Below are 15,563 nucleotides of genomic sequence, written 5' to 3'. Positions count from 1 at the left end.
ATTAGCTGCACTGGGATTATTAGAATCATTACACATAATCACATGGGCACAAACTCTTATCGTAAACCTGTCATCGAGAAACTTCTGCAAGGCAGAGAGGAAGAAAAGTACAGTAGATAATTGTGGTTGCTCGGTGATATCGTATACACGGAGGTTATCCCCGAGTACATCTCCCTACAGTCACGGTGAAGAGCACTAATTGGAAGAAGGGGTTTGTCTGAGGCAACAGGCACTAGCGCTGAAAGAGAGAGGGAGTGGGTACTAATTACCTGGGATTTTTGTGGGGGCCCTGTGGTCTGGGCTTGTTGTGGGGGCCTGGTGGTGAACCTGGGTCCTCCACCCCTCCTGCGTTAACTTACCTTGATCCAGGAAACTGGATTATACCAAAGTCTTTAGCCCTCTAGTCCACATGCTCCGTCTTACCAAATATCATTGGGAAGGTGGTGCAGGTGTACAGAGGAGGATCAAGATTCCCAGTGTAGGTGGTGGGTAGGGGTGGGGTTATAGAAAGTGGTGCAGAGAGTATGGGAAAAGGGGTGCTAATTTTGCAGGACCAGGCCGCAGCATGACAGTCACACCCCCCCCCCCCCCCTTTCCATCGGCCCCTTGTGTGCTGCATCTGTAAGTGTGTATCATACCTGCCTACTTTTGAAAACTAGTTTCAGGAAGATTATAGTTGGTAGTAGAATTTTGCACAGCGTCCCATTGAGGGTGTGTGTCATGCTCCACCCAAAAGACGTGTCTAGGTCCATATATGGAGAGATTGTGAAAAGAGATTGTGAACGTGGCACCTAGAATCGTTGGTGTGCACTGCTACATCCGAGAGGAAACTTGTAAAAGTACTTATGTACAAATGTAGATGAGCCCCAAAGCAGTTAGTAAGAGCTACAAATGGAGCAGGCTCCTTCTTTGCAGGCATGCTGGCGATCCCCGGGCAAGGATCAGAGGCGCTCCATCTGTATTATACTTGGTAAAATACTGGGAAATGGCGCTGATGATTCAATTTAAATGTATCTGTCTCTCATTCCTTTTCCCCCCCCAAAAAAATGTACCAGTGTAATGTGGGCTAGGTGAAAAGAGGGAGATTGCTAGACTAATGAAGGAGATTGCTGCTATTTCAGGGAGTCTCCTGCAGAATGCAGGAGGGTAGGCAACTATGGTGTGTATGCCTAGTGTGGATGGGCCTTTAGGGTGCATGGCCACACCTCCCATGATTGGACCATGGCCCCTTAAAAAAAGTTCTTGTGCCCAGACAGGCTCTCTACTGCCTTGGTTATAGCATCTGCTAAACATGGGCTTTCCAATCTGTTAAAACTATCCCTGCACATCATCGTGTCGTTTACTACAATAATGTTGACCAAAGCAAAACAAATATTCGCGCACACACACACACACACCTTAAAGCATAAAGTACTGTTCCATTTGGGTAAATCCGTATGAGACGGTTCTCTACAGTGATGTCATGAAGGAATGACTTTTTCGAATCAACTATAAATGTGTCTGGCACCCACAGCAGCTCCACCAGGCGACCGTCTAAACTTAAACTCTTGTTGCCTTCAAAGCAAAGCCGTTCGTCTGTCCAGCGCTGTCTGAGGAATATGGTCGCCGTGTAATCCTAGAAAACACAGAAACTGATGAAAACCTTAAAAAAGCCCGTATATAAATGACTGAGCCATGCACTGCAACCCATAGCAGCAAACCTGGTATTAGTACCGATAGGCCTCGCTCAAACTAGAAAGCAGAATACCAAGAACTACTGAATAGTGATTTTCGCTATTCTTTGCACAAATCTGAGTTAGCCCCATGTGTCTGTATTTTTGAGGCTTGACCATGATAGTTTAAGAGCTTAAGCCTAGGAATATCCAAATCCTGCAAATCTGAGCTACAGTACATTCAGATCTTGTTGTGAGAAGTAGCGTAACTGTGCAGAGGCTTACCATGTTAATCTCTGATATTGTATCAATGCTGGCAATATCCAAACTCATTCCAACTGTCACCGGTCCATCTGTAAGAATTTAATCACATTGAGAATTAAACGTGGGATCCTGCAGGTGAACAGCTGTCTGCATCTCATCAGTATTAAATAAGGAATAAACAGGTACACGTACGAGAATATACTGTTTTCTTCTTGTTTGTATCATAGTGAATTGACAGACCTTCAATAAGTCGCTATGGGATTTATGTGTCAAAGGCAAAATAGCCCTGAAATCCTGCAAAACTCATGATTTAGGGTCCCTGCCAAGTAATGAAAGTCCCCCTCCCAGGGAGAACACTGGCATTTATTGCCTCCTGTGATTCTTTTATCATGGACAGACAGTGATTTCTTCCAAAGGTTAATGCTATCTCAGGATGGTGTTACCTGGGGATGCCACCAGAAAACCTATGCTATATTATTAAAACAATGGGTACTTATGTAGTATCTGGGCTGCCGATTTCTAAATCGGGTACATCGCATCGCATCGCATGCGACCATCGGATGCGATGCGATGCGATGCGATGACCCGATTTTTCCATAGGAATCAATGTTAAAATGGACTGAGTCCATTTTAACATGGAATTCAATGGGAAAAAGGGGTCCTTTTCATACCCCTACTATCCAAGTGGGCATGGAGTTGGATATAAACCTGTGGCGAGCGTAGCGAGCCACCGAGCCCGAAGCGTGGCGAGCGTAGCGAGCCCCGCGAGGGGACACAGAATACCGTCCCCTCGCGGGGCTCGCTTCGCTCGCCACGCTTCGGGCTCGGTGGCTCGCTGCGCTCGCCACAGGTTTATATCCAACTCCATGCCCACTTGGATAGTAGGGGTATGAAAAGGACCCCTTTTTCCCATTGAATTCCATGTTAAAATGGACTCAGTCCATTTTAACATTGATTCCTATGGAAAAATCGGGTCATCGCATCCGATGGTCGCATGCGATGCGATGCGATGCGATATCGCATCGCATCGCATCTGATTGTATGCCTTAACTTAAGGCATACAATCAAAAAATCGGCAGCCCAGATACTACATAAGTACCAAACAATGAATCCCTCCCATTCCAAGCTTACAGGTTAGTAACAGAGCATTGGTAAAGTTGATTAAATAAATTGAAATAGACCAGGGGTGGCCAAACCTGTCCTCAAGATCTACCAACGGTGCATGTTTTCCAGGCAGCCTGTGGATCTATAGTAGGAATGAATGCAGCATGTTTTAAAATGTGACAGTTAGTAATGACTGCAGCTGTGCACGAGCTAGGTGGTCTGGGGAATGTGACAGTTAGTAATGACTACAGCTGTGCACCAGCTAGGTAACCTGGAAAACGTGGACCGTTGGTAGATCTCGAGGACCTGTTTGGCCACCCCTGAAATAGACAGTTCAAAACTCTTTCAATCGTCATCTCTGCTTTAAACTGAAATAAACTGAAGCTAGATCTGGATGACCCGTCCCCAGACTCCATCCCCCCCTCCCCACAACTAGTATGTACGACATGTATGACACAGTAGCATAGAACACTGAATCATATTAAATGCAGGGTTGCCGACCCTCCCGGAATTTCTGGAGACATTAAAATGCCGCAATCCTCGAGTCTCAGAGGAGGGGGCGGAGCTAAAATGACACAATCGCGTCATTTTAGCCCTGCCCCCTTAACGGAGATCCCTGAATTCGCTGGTTTACCAGCATGGGGGCGGGGCTTAGTGATGTCACGCTTAAGCCCCGCCCCCTGAGCGGCTACTGAAACTCTCCTCTCCGGGCTACTCCCGGAGAGGAGAATAAGAAAGTCGGCAACCCTGATTAAATGCTGTAATAATATACAGTACTACTGGCTGCATTATTTTTACACTGCAATTTAGATTTCAGTTTCAACACACCCCACACAAATCTAACTCTCTCTGCACGTGTTACATCTGCCCCACCTGCAGTGCACATGGTTTTGCCTATATTGAGAACAAATTTGTACTGTGATCAGATCCGAATAAGGGCCTCAGTCACACACAGTTGTACAAATGCTGCACACCACAGTGCCCAGTGTACCCTAGCCATGCTGTTCTGTTGCTGCCAGGTTAATTTAAGTGAATAATACACAAGCTCTGAGTGAAGACACAGCGCAGCAAATTCCCACAGGAAATCTCTGCGAGCCGATTCGAAGGTCACAGTATGAAAGGACCCATCTGCACATTGCCTCCTTTCAGGGCCGCTGACAGGGGGGCCAGGGGTACCCCAGGGGACAGGGGGGTGTCCCGGGCCCCAGCCTCTGGAGGGGCCCGGGCAGCTGCCCTCATTGGCATGGCAACACCCCCCACCAGCACAAATGCCCCCACCAGGCGCCGGCGGCCAGGCTCGCACAATAGTGCAGCCTGCAGAGTGCAGAGCCTAGGATACAGAGGGGCTCGGCGCTCTGCAGGCTGCACTATGCAGTGAGTGCTCCGAGCCCTGAGTCCCAGGAGAAAATGCTGCTGCGCCACCGACACCACCGCTGGTAAGTAATTGGGGGGGGGGGGGTGGGGTGCCTGCACGTGAAGGGGAGTGCCGGTGCGCGCAAGGGGGGGTGCTGTGAGGGGGAATGCCATTACTAGTGGCGGCCCTGCCTCCTTATATGTTTCTCATGGCAGTACATACCTTCACATGGAGAAATCTATATTATGGTCATTGTGCATAATGGGGGCGAGTCTGGATTAATAGGTTCCCCGCGTGTTTGCACGGTGGATCAATTTTTCGCAACTGCGCATACGCATACGCATAGTCAGTTTTGCACATGTGCAGCCATTGTGTGCATGCGGCCACAGTGAATAGATTATTCACCAGGCACTCGCACACAACAGTGCAGGTGGCGTCTAGGGGACTCGCAAGGCTGTGCAATTTTGCAGCCTTGCGAGTCAACCAGAATAAACTCCAATATTTGGAAGATCACATCATGCACTTTCAATATGATAGTAGCAAAAAAGCCTTTCTCAGTACTGTAGAGTCTGTAGGTGCACAATTTAAAGCCCGTCAGAAGTAGATGTTGCTACTAAAGGTCATACCTGCTTATAATGCACCACAAATTGACATTTATAAATGTCATTTTAGGATGTCAGACCTCAGCTGTCAGTAAGTGGATGGGACAGTTGGCACACTGGATTTAAATCACTAGAAACTATTTTATAGCTCTGATAAATAATTTTGTTCCACAATTCATGGCCTCTGACATGTTGCTCTGTGATATTTCACAAGATGTCATAGTGACAGGGCAGTCTTAACCTAGAGGCCCACTGGGCAGCTGCCCATGACCTCATAATACAAGGGGCGTTTGACAAGGTGCAGGTTGGGCCGGAAAACAGTTGTCCTCTCAGCTTGCGCTTCTTGGGTGAAAGTAGAGAATGGTGCCCGGATGCTCTGTTTTTGAATTACACTCATAATGGCTGCCACGCAGCATTCTTTACCTTTTTACCTCATTATTTATTGCTGTGAAAGGCTCAGTACAGACCCAAGTTACCGTATATACTCGAGTATAAGCCGACCCGAATATAAGCCGAGGCACCTAATTTTACCACAAAAAGCTGGGAAAACTTATTGACCCGAGTATAAGCCTAGGGTGGGAAATGCAGCAATGGTACATTTCCCTGTATAATAATAGCATGACACCATAGGCTTCTCCCCCTGCCTAATAGCAGGACACCACAGGCTGCTCCCCCTGCCTAATAGCAGGACACCACAGGCTGCTCCCCCTGCCTAATAGCAGGACACCACAGGCTGCTCCCCCTGCCTAAAAGCAGGACACCACAGGCTGCTCCCCCTGCCTAATAGCAGGACACCACAGGCTGCTCCCCCTGCCTAATAGCAGGACACCACAGGCTGCTCCCCCTGCCTAATAGCAGGACACCACAGGCAGCTCCCCCTGCCTAATAGCAGGACACCACAGGTGGCTCCCCCTGCACAATACACCTTGGGACAACACAGGCTGCTCAGGCTGGGACACCACAGGCAGCTCCCCCTGCCTAATAGCAGGACACCACAGGTGGCTCCCCCTGCACAATACACCTCAGGCTGGGACGACACAGGCTGCTCAGGCTGGGACACCACAGGCTGATCCCCCTGCTCACCCCTGGGACACCACACACGGAGGGGGGAGGGAGCAACCGCCCCTTACCTCCTCCAGCTTCCGATTCCAGGGGGTTTGGTGTGCGCCGCTGACTGCTCCACTGGTACACAGCCGCCGCCATTGCCCTGCCGTCCACTTCGCTGCGCGGCTCCACTTTGAACAAAGGCACGGCTACGGCAACATGGCCGCCGGCCTCCTGCACTGAGGACATGTATAGTGTAGGAGGCCAGCGGCCATGTTGCCGTAGCCGCGCCTGTGTTCAAAGTGGAGCCGGGGCATTGAAATAGATGGCTGGACGCACTGACTCGAGTATAAGCCGAGTGGGGGCTTTTTCAGCTAAAAAGAAGGCTGAAAAACTCGGCTTATACTCGAGTATATACGGTAGCTGAATTACTGTGAATCTACAATGCTGTTGAGATTGCTCTGCATGGTGCACCATCCTTTGTGGCTGTAATTCCCCCCCAACAGGGTTGGGGCAGCTGATATGGAAAAGTCATCCATATGTGGCTCTGTTGGGGCTGCAACACAGTTCAAAATTCAAATAGGAGAGCCACACCCACTGCCTGTGTTTCAGTTTGGAATGGCAGTTGGTGGCAGTGGGTGTGGCTTCTCCTCCTGCCACTGACAAAATCTAATCCTACTGTATATACAGTACTATAGAATCAGAGTGACCTTCCCTTCAGGTTCTTATCCGGACAGTGCTTATCAAGTGTGCTAAGGGAATCCTCTGCAGCACAGAACATTAGCACTTGCCATCCTGCCAGCAGTAGAGCAGCTGCGTCTGTCAGCTGGATCATCCTTTTTTTTTAGCACAAGTAATGAATGGTTTTAATGCTGGCATCAATAGGTTAACCTTAACCCTTGGAGTGCCGAGTGCATTTGCCCATTTTTTTCCCATCATAATGACCTGTCATGTTTACATTATATAGGAAATATAATCTTTTTTCACACATCTTTCTTTCATTTTCTTTTCATTTTTAGCGGATATTTTGAACATCTCTCAGAGAGATGTTGTCACTGAAAGGGTTAAAGTACTAATTAGAGTATACAAATGGAGAAAAATAAGTAGCATTTTCCCACATCAGCTGGTCAGGAGCCTTCCCGCATCACTTTCTGCTGTTGGGGGGGGGGGGGGGGGTGTTTATGTGTCATCCACCACTATCATATTCTTGGTCTGCAGTATTTTCCCTTTTCCCATCATGGCGTTGCCCACATATGTAAAATGCTGCATTAACCCACTTTGAAAGCCCTCATACAACGTCAAGGTATTGCATACAGCCTCAGCAACTGCTGGAATCGCAATAGATACATTATGGACCTTATTCTGGTTCACACACAGCGCTGCAGTAATGTCACACACACAGCGCTGCCCGCCCCTGGCATCCACGTCACTGGGTGATTACCATGAGAACGCCCAGCGTTCTAATATTCTAATATTTTTGGACAATAAGGGTTACTGACTTAAATAAATTCCTTAAAATCCTTTTAAATTTTTCTGTGTCTGCTGCTGTGTGACTGTTATCTGGGACAGGACAGGGTAGTACAAGTCTCAACTCACCTGTGTGCACACAGCACATCGGTGCTGCAAAATAATAAATCATATTTTTTTTTTTACAATAAGGGTTACTGACGTAAATAATAATTATTTTACATTTTTCTGTGTCTCTGCTGCTGTGTGGCTGTACTCCAGAAAGATAATGGAGAACCAAAATATGGAGGCTCCAATAGTACAAGAACCACTTCCTCCAACTGAAACTGCTGCCACTAGTCAAGACATAGAACATGATGAAATGCCATCAATGTCTTCTGCCAATGCCCAATGTCATCATCGAGGGCGTGTGAAATCCAAAAAGGCAAAGTTGAGTACGTTTAAGAAAAAAAAAATGTAAATCCTTGGAGGAGAAACGTAAGCTTGCCAATATGCCATTTACCACACGGAGTGGCAAGGAACGGCTAAGGGCCTGGCCTATGTATCATGACTAGTGGTCCAGCTTCACACGACGATCACAGCCCTCCTCATCATCCTCCTCCCCGACCCTCCCGCTAGAAATGTAAAGAGAGTTAAGCTGTCAACAAATAGACAGCAAACAACTCAGCCTTCTAAATGCCTCGGTATCACAAATCCTCATGGAGAGTCCAAGGGTGTTGGTGGTTGCGAAGCCTGACCTTCCCATCACTGTACGGGAAGAGGAATTCTGCCACTGCCTGCCAAATGCTGGAGCGGCAGCAAAAACTCCTCAACCTGCCCTGCCATCACCTCAAACAAGAGGTTGTGATGCGCTGGAACTCCACCCTCTATATGCTGCAGAGGATGGAGGAACAGCAAAAGGCCATTCAAGCCTACACAGCCACCAACGACATAGGCAAAGGAGCAGGGATGCACCTGACTCAAGTGCAAGTGCATATACTAAAGGGGATATAATAAGGAAGGGGGGGGGTATGTTTGGCCAGTAGGTTTTGCTCCTTTGCAATTCTGCAGTGCAGCTATTCCATTCATTGGCTTCTCTTTTCGACCCATGTAAGAAACCCTTGGTCATTAACAATGTATTTGTGTATTGCTTCCACTCGCCTAACTTGCTGGAAAACAATTTCTTTTGGAAGCTCCGAGCAGATCATCCACTGCTCCTTGGCTATATGTATTTAAATACCCATCAACCAATGATGTAAAATCAGCTAACATTGCATCCAACATTGCTAGGCGCAGAGCCAAGTGGTGGAAGACTTCCAGAGCCAATTCTTTCAGCAAATGTGTAGACATTGGACGATCAAGCCATATATTGGGGTTATCCTTTATTAAAGTTTGCTTGTAAGTCAGGAATGAAACTTGTGAAGACGGCATGTTGAAATGTCGAGTCAAACATTCCTTAAGTGAACACGTACGATTAGGAAGGAAGCCCCCAGTTTCCATGAAGAACAGGTATACATCTCCTACCTGTGTATCAAAGACATTGCAGAACCACCTGTCAGAAGGGGTCACGAGTCTTGTGCGCGCGTCCCCTTCCGGCAGCTGGTGGGGGCTGGCGGCTGGCGATCCGACCACCAGATCCCCGCTGAACGAGAGCGTCTCCATTTGTATATGCAATGGAATCCAGATATTTGATACTGGAAATGTCCTGTGAAAGCCTTATTTCCAAAGCTACAGTACTGTATGAAATGGAAGTACTGTATCACATTCTTGTTCATTAGGAGATAATACTGAATGTACTGCAGCTGCTGCCTAATATGAATTTTACAGCCACTACAGCAAAACAAAAGCATCAATCTACAATAAAGTAATTGCATTGCTAAACAGTAACAACTAGTTTGAAATAAAATTAATGTCTGTATTTTAGTGTACTCTACATAAAGAGCAGTAAACATTTCATTGCCTGCGTGTTTATTGTAAGTTTATTTAATAAGAACAGAGAATTTACTCTCCATTAGGGATGCGGCCCAGCTATCTGCATCGTATCGTTTACATTGTCTCACCTCATAAACCGCTTTGAATCATTTTTTTTTTTTCAGAGTATGTTTAAAATGACTCATCCTATCATTTTTCTTTCTTCTTTTTCGCTAACCTAAAAAACTAAATGAAATACATGTCTAACATAATATATTCTTACAGGTGTTATTATGTGGCTCACCATTCACTAGAATTGTCATTGTTTCTCTTCCCCTGTAATCTGTTTTATCTCCCAGAACCTCCTGTCAATCTTATTTATATATAATATTACTTTTATAATGCAATACTACGGAATTGTGTAATGTGTTTGGGGGGGTATACTATGTCATTGAGAACGTAGCAACAGAGAAAATATACCATACACAACCCATTCAATTTCACAGGCATAAGCTAAACTATTCTGACAGTACCCATTCATTGGGATGGATGTATAAAGCAGTGATAAGGGAGGAGAAGTGATAAAGTGCCTGGTACTTTATTATCGGCCAATCAACTCCTGCCTGTCCCTTTTTAAACCCAGCCTGTAACTTAACAGAGCAACTGATGCTGGATACATTTATTTACTAATAACATATTTAATTATAATAAAAAAACAATCTCCAACCAATGGTTCCGGTATAAATGTCTAGGTCGACAATCAAGATGTTGACCTCTAATGAAGGTCAACATAATCTAGGTCAACAGTAACTGAAGGTCGACACAAGCAAAAGCTTTTCTGGTGATGTTACAATCCAGAGATTTATTTATTATTATTTATTTACAGTTTCTTATATAGCGCAGCAGATTCAGTTACAGTTTCTTATATAGCGCAGCAGATTCCGTTACAGTTTCTTATATAGCGCAGCAGATTCCGTTGCGCTTTACAATAGTAGACAGTGATAAAACAAACTGGGTAACAACAGACAGACTTGGAGGAAGGAGGGCCCTGCTACAAGCTTACAATCTATAGGGACATAGGAGGGAAACACAAGGACAGGCACCAGTAATAGCATAGCAGTACCACCAAGTTACAAGTCCTGAAGGGAAGCTATATAATACATAAGTGCCTCAAAGGGTTATGCATATGGAACTTAAATATGATAGGCTTGCCTGAAGAGGTGAGTTTTCAGGGAACGCTTAAAAGTTTGGAGGCTAGTGGAGAGTCAGAATTGTAGTAAAGGCAAAAAAGCAACTGCAGGATTACTAATGGGAGGCTTCCAAATGTTTGATTTGAGAGGAATTGTTGCCCTAAACAAAGGGCAGTTTATATCATACAGTACTTCAGGCATATTCAGGCCCAATGGTCATGGTAAGACTCATACCGGTTTCTATCCCTGATTGAGCACTCAGAAACACTGATGATTGGACCATAGACCTAAACACACTTAGCAGACTTAAGGCCATATGTATTAAGCTTCGAAAGCGATAAAACGGATAAGGATAAACACCCAGCGAATCAGATCTTATGTGTGCTTTTTTCAAACCCAGGGGAGATTCTCTTAAGAAAAAATGCGGTAAAAACCTGGTTTTCGGGGTTTTTACCGCGTTGTGGAATTCTCTAAAAAAAATGCCAGGTTACTGTGACGGGGGCATCCCATAGAAGCCTATGTCAACATTGAAAAGGCGTCTGACATTGACAAAAGATAATAAGCAAAACGTAGACAGGAAAAAGAGACACATGAAAAGTTTGAATGAGTTTTTCACTAAGTTTTTGTGTCAATTTCGACACCTGTTGACATGGATCCCTAATTAGTGTAGCGTGTAGTTTGGCGGGCGGTGTTGATCTGTTTGCTGGGCTGCGAGTATACGCAGCCTAGTGAACAGGCCTGAATCAGGCTGATATTGGATTCCATCTAGACTGCCTGGAGCGAATCAGCACCTTTGTTTTGCTACAACCTTTTCTACTCCAAGGATCCAGCAGATTGCATATCGAAACACTCCCGTTCCGTGTATCTGTGGAGAATTGCACTACTTATTCTATCTCTTATTAGTGGTGATAGCTAGCCAGTAAATCTAGTCTATGTGAAAAGTACAGTATGGCCATGCGGTTTTATTAGCCTTCCAGTCATCACAGTCCAAGGGCCCCCTCAGCTGAATACAGGTTGAGTATCCCTTATCCAAAATGCTCAGGACCAGAAGAATTTTGGATAATGGATTATTCCGTATTTCAGAATATTTTTATATTTGAATGAGGTATCTTGAATTTATGTTGTACAAACACATCAAACACATGAAATACGCACAAATATATTTTATTTTTGCATAAAACGAGGTTTCAAAACCTTAACAAAATTTGTGTACAATCTCAGGCACTGAATTTAAACGCCAAGCAATCATTTTTTACACATATTTAGTGCCAGTGATATATCATGTCCCCAGTAGTGCTGTTATAGCTGTCCCCAGTAGTGCCAGTTACATATCATGTCCCCAGTAGTGCTGTTATAGATTTCCCCGGTAGTGCTGTTATAGATGTCCCCAGTAGTGCTTTTAGCAAAAAAAAAAATTAACTTTCCAGAATGTATGGTTTTCTGAATAATTTGGATAAGGGATACTCAACCTGTACCCCCACCCTACAGCCGTGATAACACTCTTGTTGGATCATGAACTTTGTACATTACATTTATAGTGATGGCATATGAAGTGTTCAGGAAATGTCTTTACTGACATCCACTTTGCTGCGATCCGTATTTTAAAGGCTGCTCAATCGTCAAAACAGCTTAAAAATATTGTGCCACGTATCCCACACATGCATTCATGTCATCTACTTTCATTTTATTGTAACATAACAGAAAGATGAATAATCTGTAGACCTATTGTTTCCATACCTAAAGTTTTGTTTTGCTAGCCGTAATGTAGATTTTGTAGATTTGTCCAATCTCTTCATTATCCCATGTAACGTCCGCTGTAACCTAGACTGTCAGAGTATGTTATGCCAAGATAGACACATCTGTTGTCTGTGATGACTGTACATGATTAGATGCAGCACATGCATTGATGTGCAGTTCACAGCATTAAAATAATAACTGTCGGAAAAGATCATTCAAAGTAGGATAGAACACCTACTGTGTATATCATTTCTGTAGGCTGGATGAGTATTATTACTTTAACAATCTGAGCACCAAAGGGGCTGACATGGCTAAATTATGAACGTAGGCAAGGGGCAAATGTAATAGGGTGTGAGAATCAGAAAGAGAGAGGTTTTGTGAGAGTTCTCTGGATTTTCTTTAAAGCGGCAATCATTTATACAGAAAAATCAACCTGGTTTTGCAGCGTAAATGATTGCCACTTTAAAAAGTAATGTAGGACGCTCACATAATCTCTCACTTTCCGCTTCTCACACCATTACAATCCCCCCTAGGTCAATCCAAGGCCACTGACTTTGCAGACTATGACTGGAAGACAATAAAACTGGGACAAATTCACAGCTCTGGGGTATGTGATTTTTTTTTCAACATTACAATTCTAATATAGTAAATCTGCGCTGCATACTAAGGGCCATTTTTATCAAGACTTAAACCATGCGGAAACTACGGCTATCGCATAGTTTAAGCAAATGTACTTTATGTACAGTATTGATGATATTTAACAACAGCCTAAATCATGATATATTTATTTTTTAAATAACACCATTTATATATGGCGGTATCAATAAATTTTGGTGTTAGGCTAACTCAGTGTTGCCAACCCTCCCGGAATGGCGGGGAGGGTCCCGAAAATCGGGTCACCCTCCCGGCCCCCCGGAAAGGTGGGCAACCCTCCCGGATTCTGGGGCCCCCCGCTCTCCCCCTGATTGCGGCTTCCCTCCCCCCTGACCGTGGCGTTTAATAAACCTTATCTGCACTGATCTAGGGGGCGGGGCTAAAGCGTCATAATCACGTAATGTAGCCCCGCCCCCTCCACAGAGATAGGCAAATTGAGTAACGTTCCTTCATGGGGGTGGGGCTTAATGACGTCACGTTTAATCCCCGACCCCGAACTCCTGCTGAAAGTCTCCTCTCCGGTCTTCTCCCGGAGAGGAGCTTTTAAAAGTCGGCAACCCTGGGCTAACTGCAGGGAAGGGATCATAAGCTTTCAGGCTGGACTGTGGGGGTGATTCTAGTTTAATTGCCCAAAGCCTTGTCTACCCCTGTTACCAAGAGTTGTAAAACTGTTTAAGCTAGTTACAGTATTTTCTTTACATGTCTGTTCCGCCAGCCGGTACACATGTAATGTTAGGCATTATTTAAAAGTGCTAAAGTTTAATATTATATATTTTGATATTTTTATATAGAAATTGTTTATCTATATGTTCACACACAACAGTACGTTTTGTAGTGTAAAGCACTTATTGTACATATGAATAAAATATGTACATAAAAACAGAAATGTCTTGTCATTATTATTATTATTATTATTTTATTAAATGGGGTAATAGCCATGATAAAATCTATGCAGTGTGCTGGGGAAAAAAGGCCTCTTTAATGAGATCCTCTTTAGTCAGCCAATAAAAGCTGCTTTTAAACCAGCCAATCAGAGCAATTTTTACAAATTTTCCAATAGCCAATCAAAGCTGCTATTACATTCCACACACTTGTTGGCAGGCAGACCAGGGGAAGCAGAGTGAAAGGGGCAGACACTGGAAATTCCTGGGTCTGAGGTACAGTATGAAGGGGGTCTGTGTGCTGAGAAGCTGTGTGCCCCGCTAAAAATCCAGCAAGAAAAAAAAAAACGTTTTTTTTGCAGGGGCGGCAATGAGAACATGGTATTATTAATTTTTTACACAGTGATCAGCTTGTGTGTCCATTGGAGAATACTGCAACCAGAAATGTACAGTATAATCTAGCCACGCATTTATCCATCTTCCTTTAAGGATCATCCATTTTCCTATTTAACTATTGCTGGTTGCTACGGCTTGTTTTACCCACCTTTTTCTACTGACTCTATTACGTATCTTTAATTTATCTGGCAAATTATTGTTTCCATTTATTATTTGTATTTTTCACTTAAAGCAAAGTATTTGAAATTGGAGTCAAATTTTTTTGGGAGAAAAAATCAAGGATGTCTATGAGGATCCTTGTTGTACTTAATGCAGGTGGCTGCTGTGGAACTCACCTCCATACTATCCCTTGAGGCATAATCTCCTCCTTGGGTACTTATGTAGTATCTGGGCGTCCGATTTAGAAATCGTATCGGATCGCATTGCATCGCATGCGACCAAATCGTATGCGATGCGATGGTCAAGATTTTTCCATAGGATTCAATGTTAAAATGGTCTGAGTCCATTTTAACATAGAATTCAATGGGAAAAAGGGGTCCTTTTCCTTTCCCCACTATCCAAGTGGGCATGGAGTTGGATATAAACCTGTGGCGAGCGTAGCGAGCCACCGAGCCCGAAGCGTGGCGAGCGTAGCGAGCCCCGCGAGGAGACACAGAATACTTTTTAAGAAATATGTGTCCCCTCGCGGGGCGCGCTTCGCTCGCCACGCTTCGGGCTTGGTGGCTCGCTGCGCTCGCCACGCTATATAAAATCAACTCTATGCCCACTTGGATAGTGGGGAAATGAACAGGACCTTCTTAACATTGAATCCTATGCAAAATCGCATCGAATCGCATCGCATCGCATCTGATTGTATGCCTTAAGGTAAGGCATACAATCACAAAATCGGCAGCCCAGATACTACATAAGTACCCCTCCTTGTACTCTGCTGTGGAAGGTAAAGGGAGGCCTCCAGGGAAAGCAAGGGACTTGCCCACCTACCTAGGGGGCTTGGAGGACCACTCAGTTTTGGAAGCCTCCCTGTCATTCTGGAATTTTGTAAGTATGCGTTAAGGGGTAAAAGTGCGTATTGGTGGCAGTATGAGGGGGGGGGAGTAGATTGAAGTTTTGCCTAGGGTGCTGAGAAGCCTTACATCGGCCCTGGGTTTAGGTATGGTAACACACACAGTGTACAGTACAGACAGTAAGTGCGTAATACAGTACACTCCATATTACGGTTTCAGCACCATGGACAGCATATGTATAAAGCACAGATACATACACGAAGGACTGTAGGGCAAGTAATTGTTAATGAAAAAGCTCCGTATCTTGTCTAGCCATTTTGCTAA

The 15,563-nt window shown here is 44.8% G+C and overlaps 1 protein-coding gene across 1 annotated transcript in view; it reads right to left on the bottom strand.

Annotated features, from left to right (window-relative positions):
• LOC146007263 (gamma-aminobutyric acid receptor subunit pi-like) overlaps positions 1-15,563 on the bottom strand; it is a 78,836-nt gene that overhangs the window by 28,601 nt on the left and 34,672 nt on the right. Inside the window, exons 4-5 of the mRNA XM_083145614.1 lie at positions 1,938-2,005; positions 1,398-1,615 (exon numbers count right to left, since the gene is read on the bottom strand). Of these exons, the coding sequence (XP_083001740.1) occupies positions 1,398-1,615; positions 1,938-2,005 (286 nt within the window). The remainder of the gene's footprint in view (positions 1-1,397; positions 1,616-1,937; positions 2,006-15,563) is intronic.

The sequence above is a fragment of the Crinia signifera genome, chromosome 6 (assembly GCF_055691185.1).
Source record: "Crinia signifera chromosome 6, ASM5569118v1, whole genome shotgun sequence".
Taxonomy (NCBI): Eukaryota; Metazoa; Chordata; class Amphibia; order Anura; family Myobatrachidae; genus Crinia; species Crinia signifera.
The sequence above is the reverse complement of the archived record's forward strand: the minus strand, read 5'-3'. Positions and strand labels throughout refer to the sequence as shown.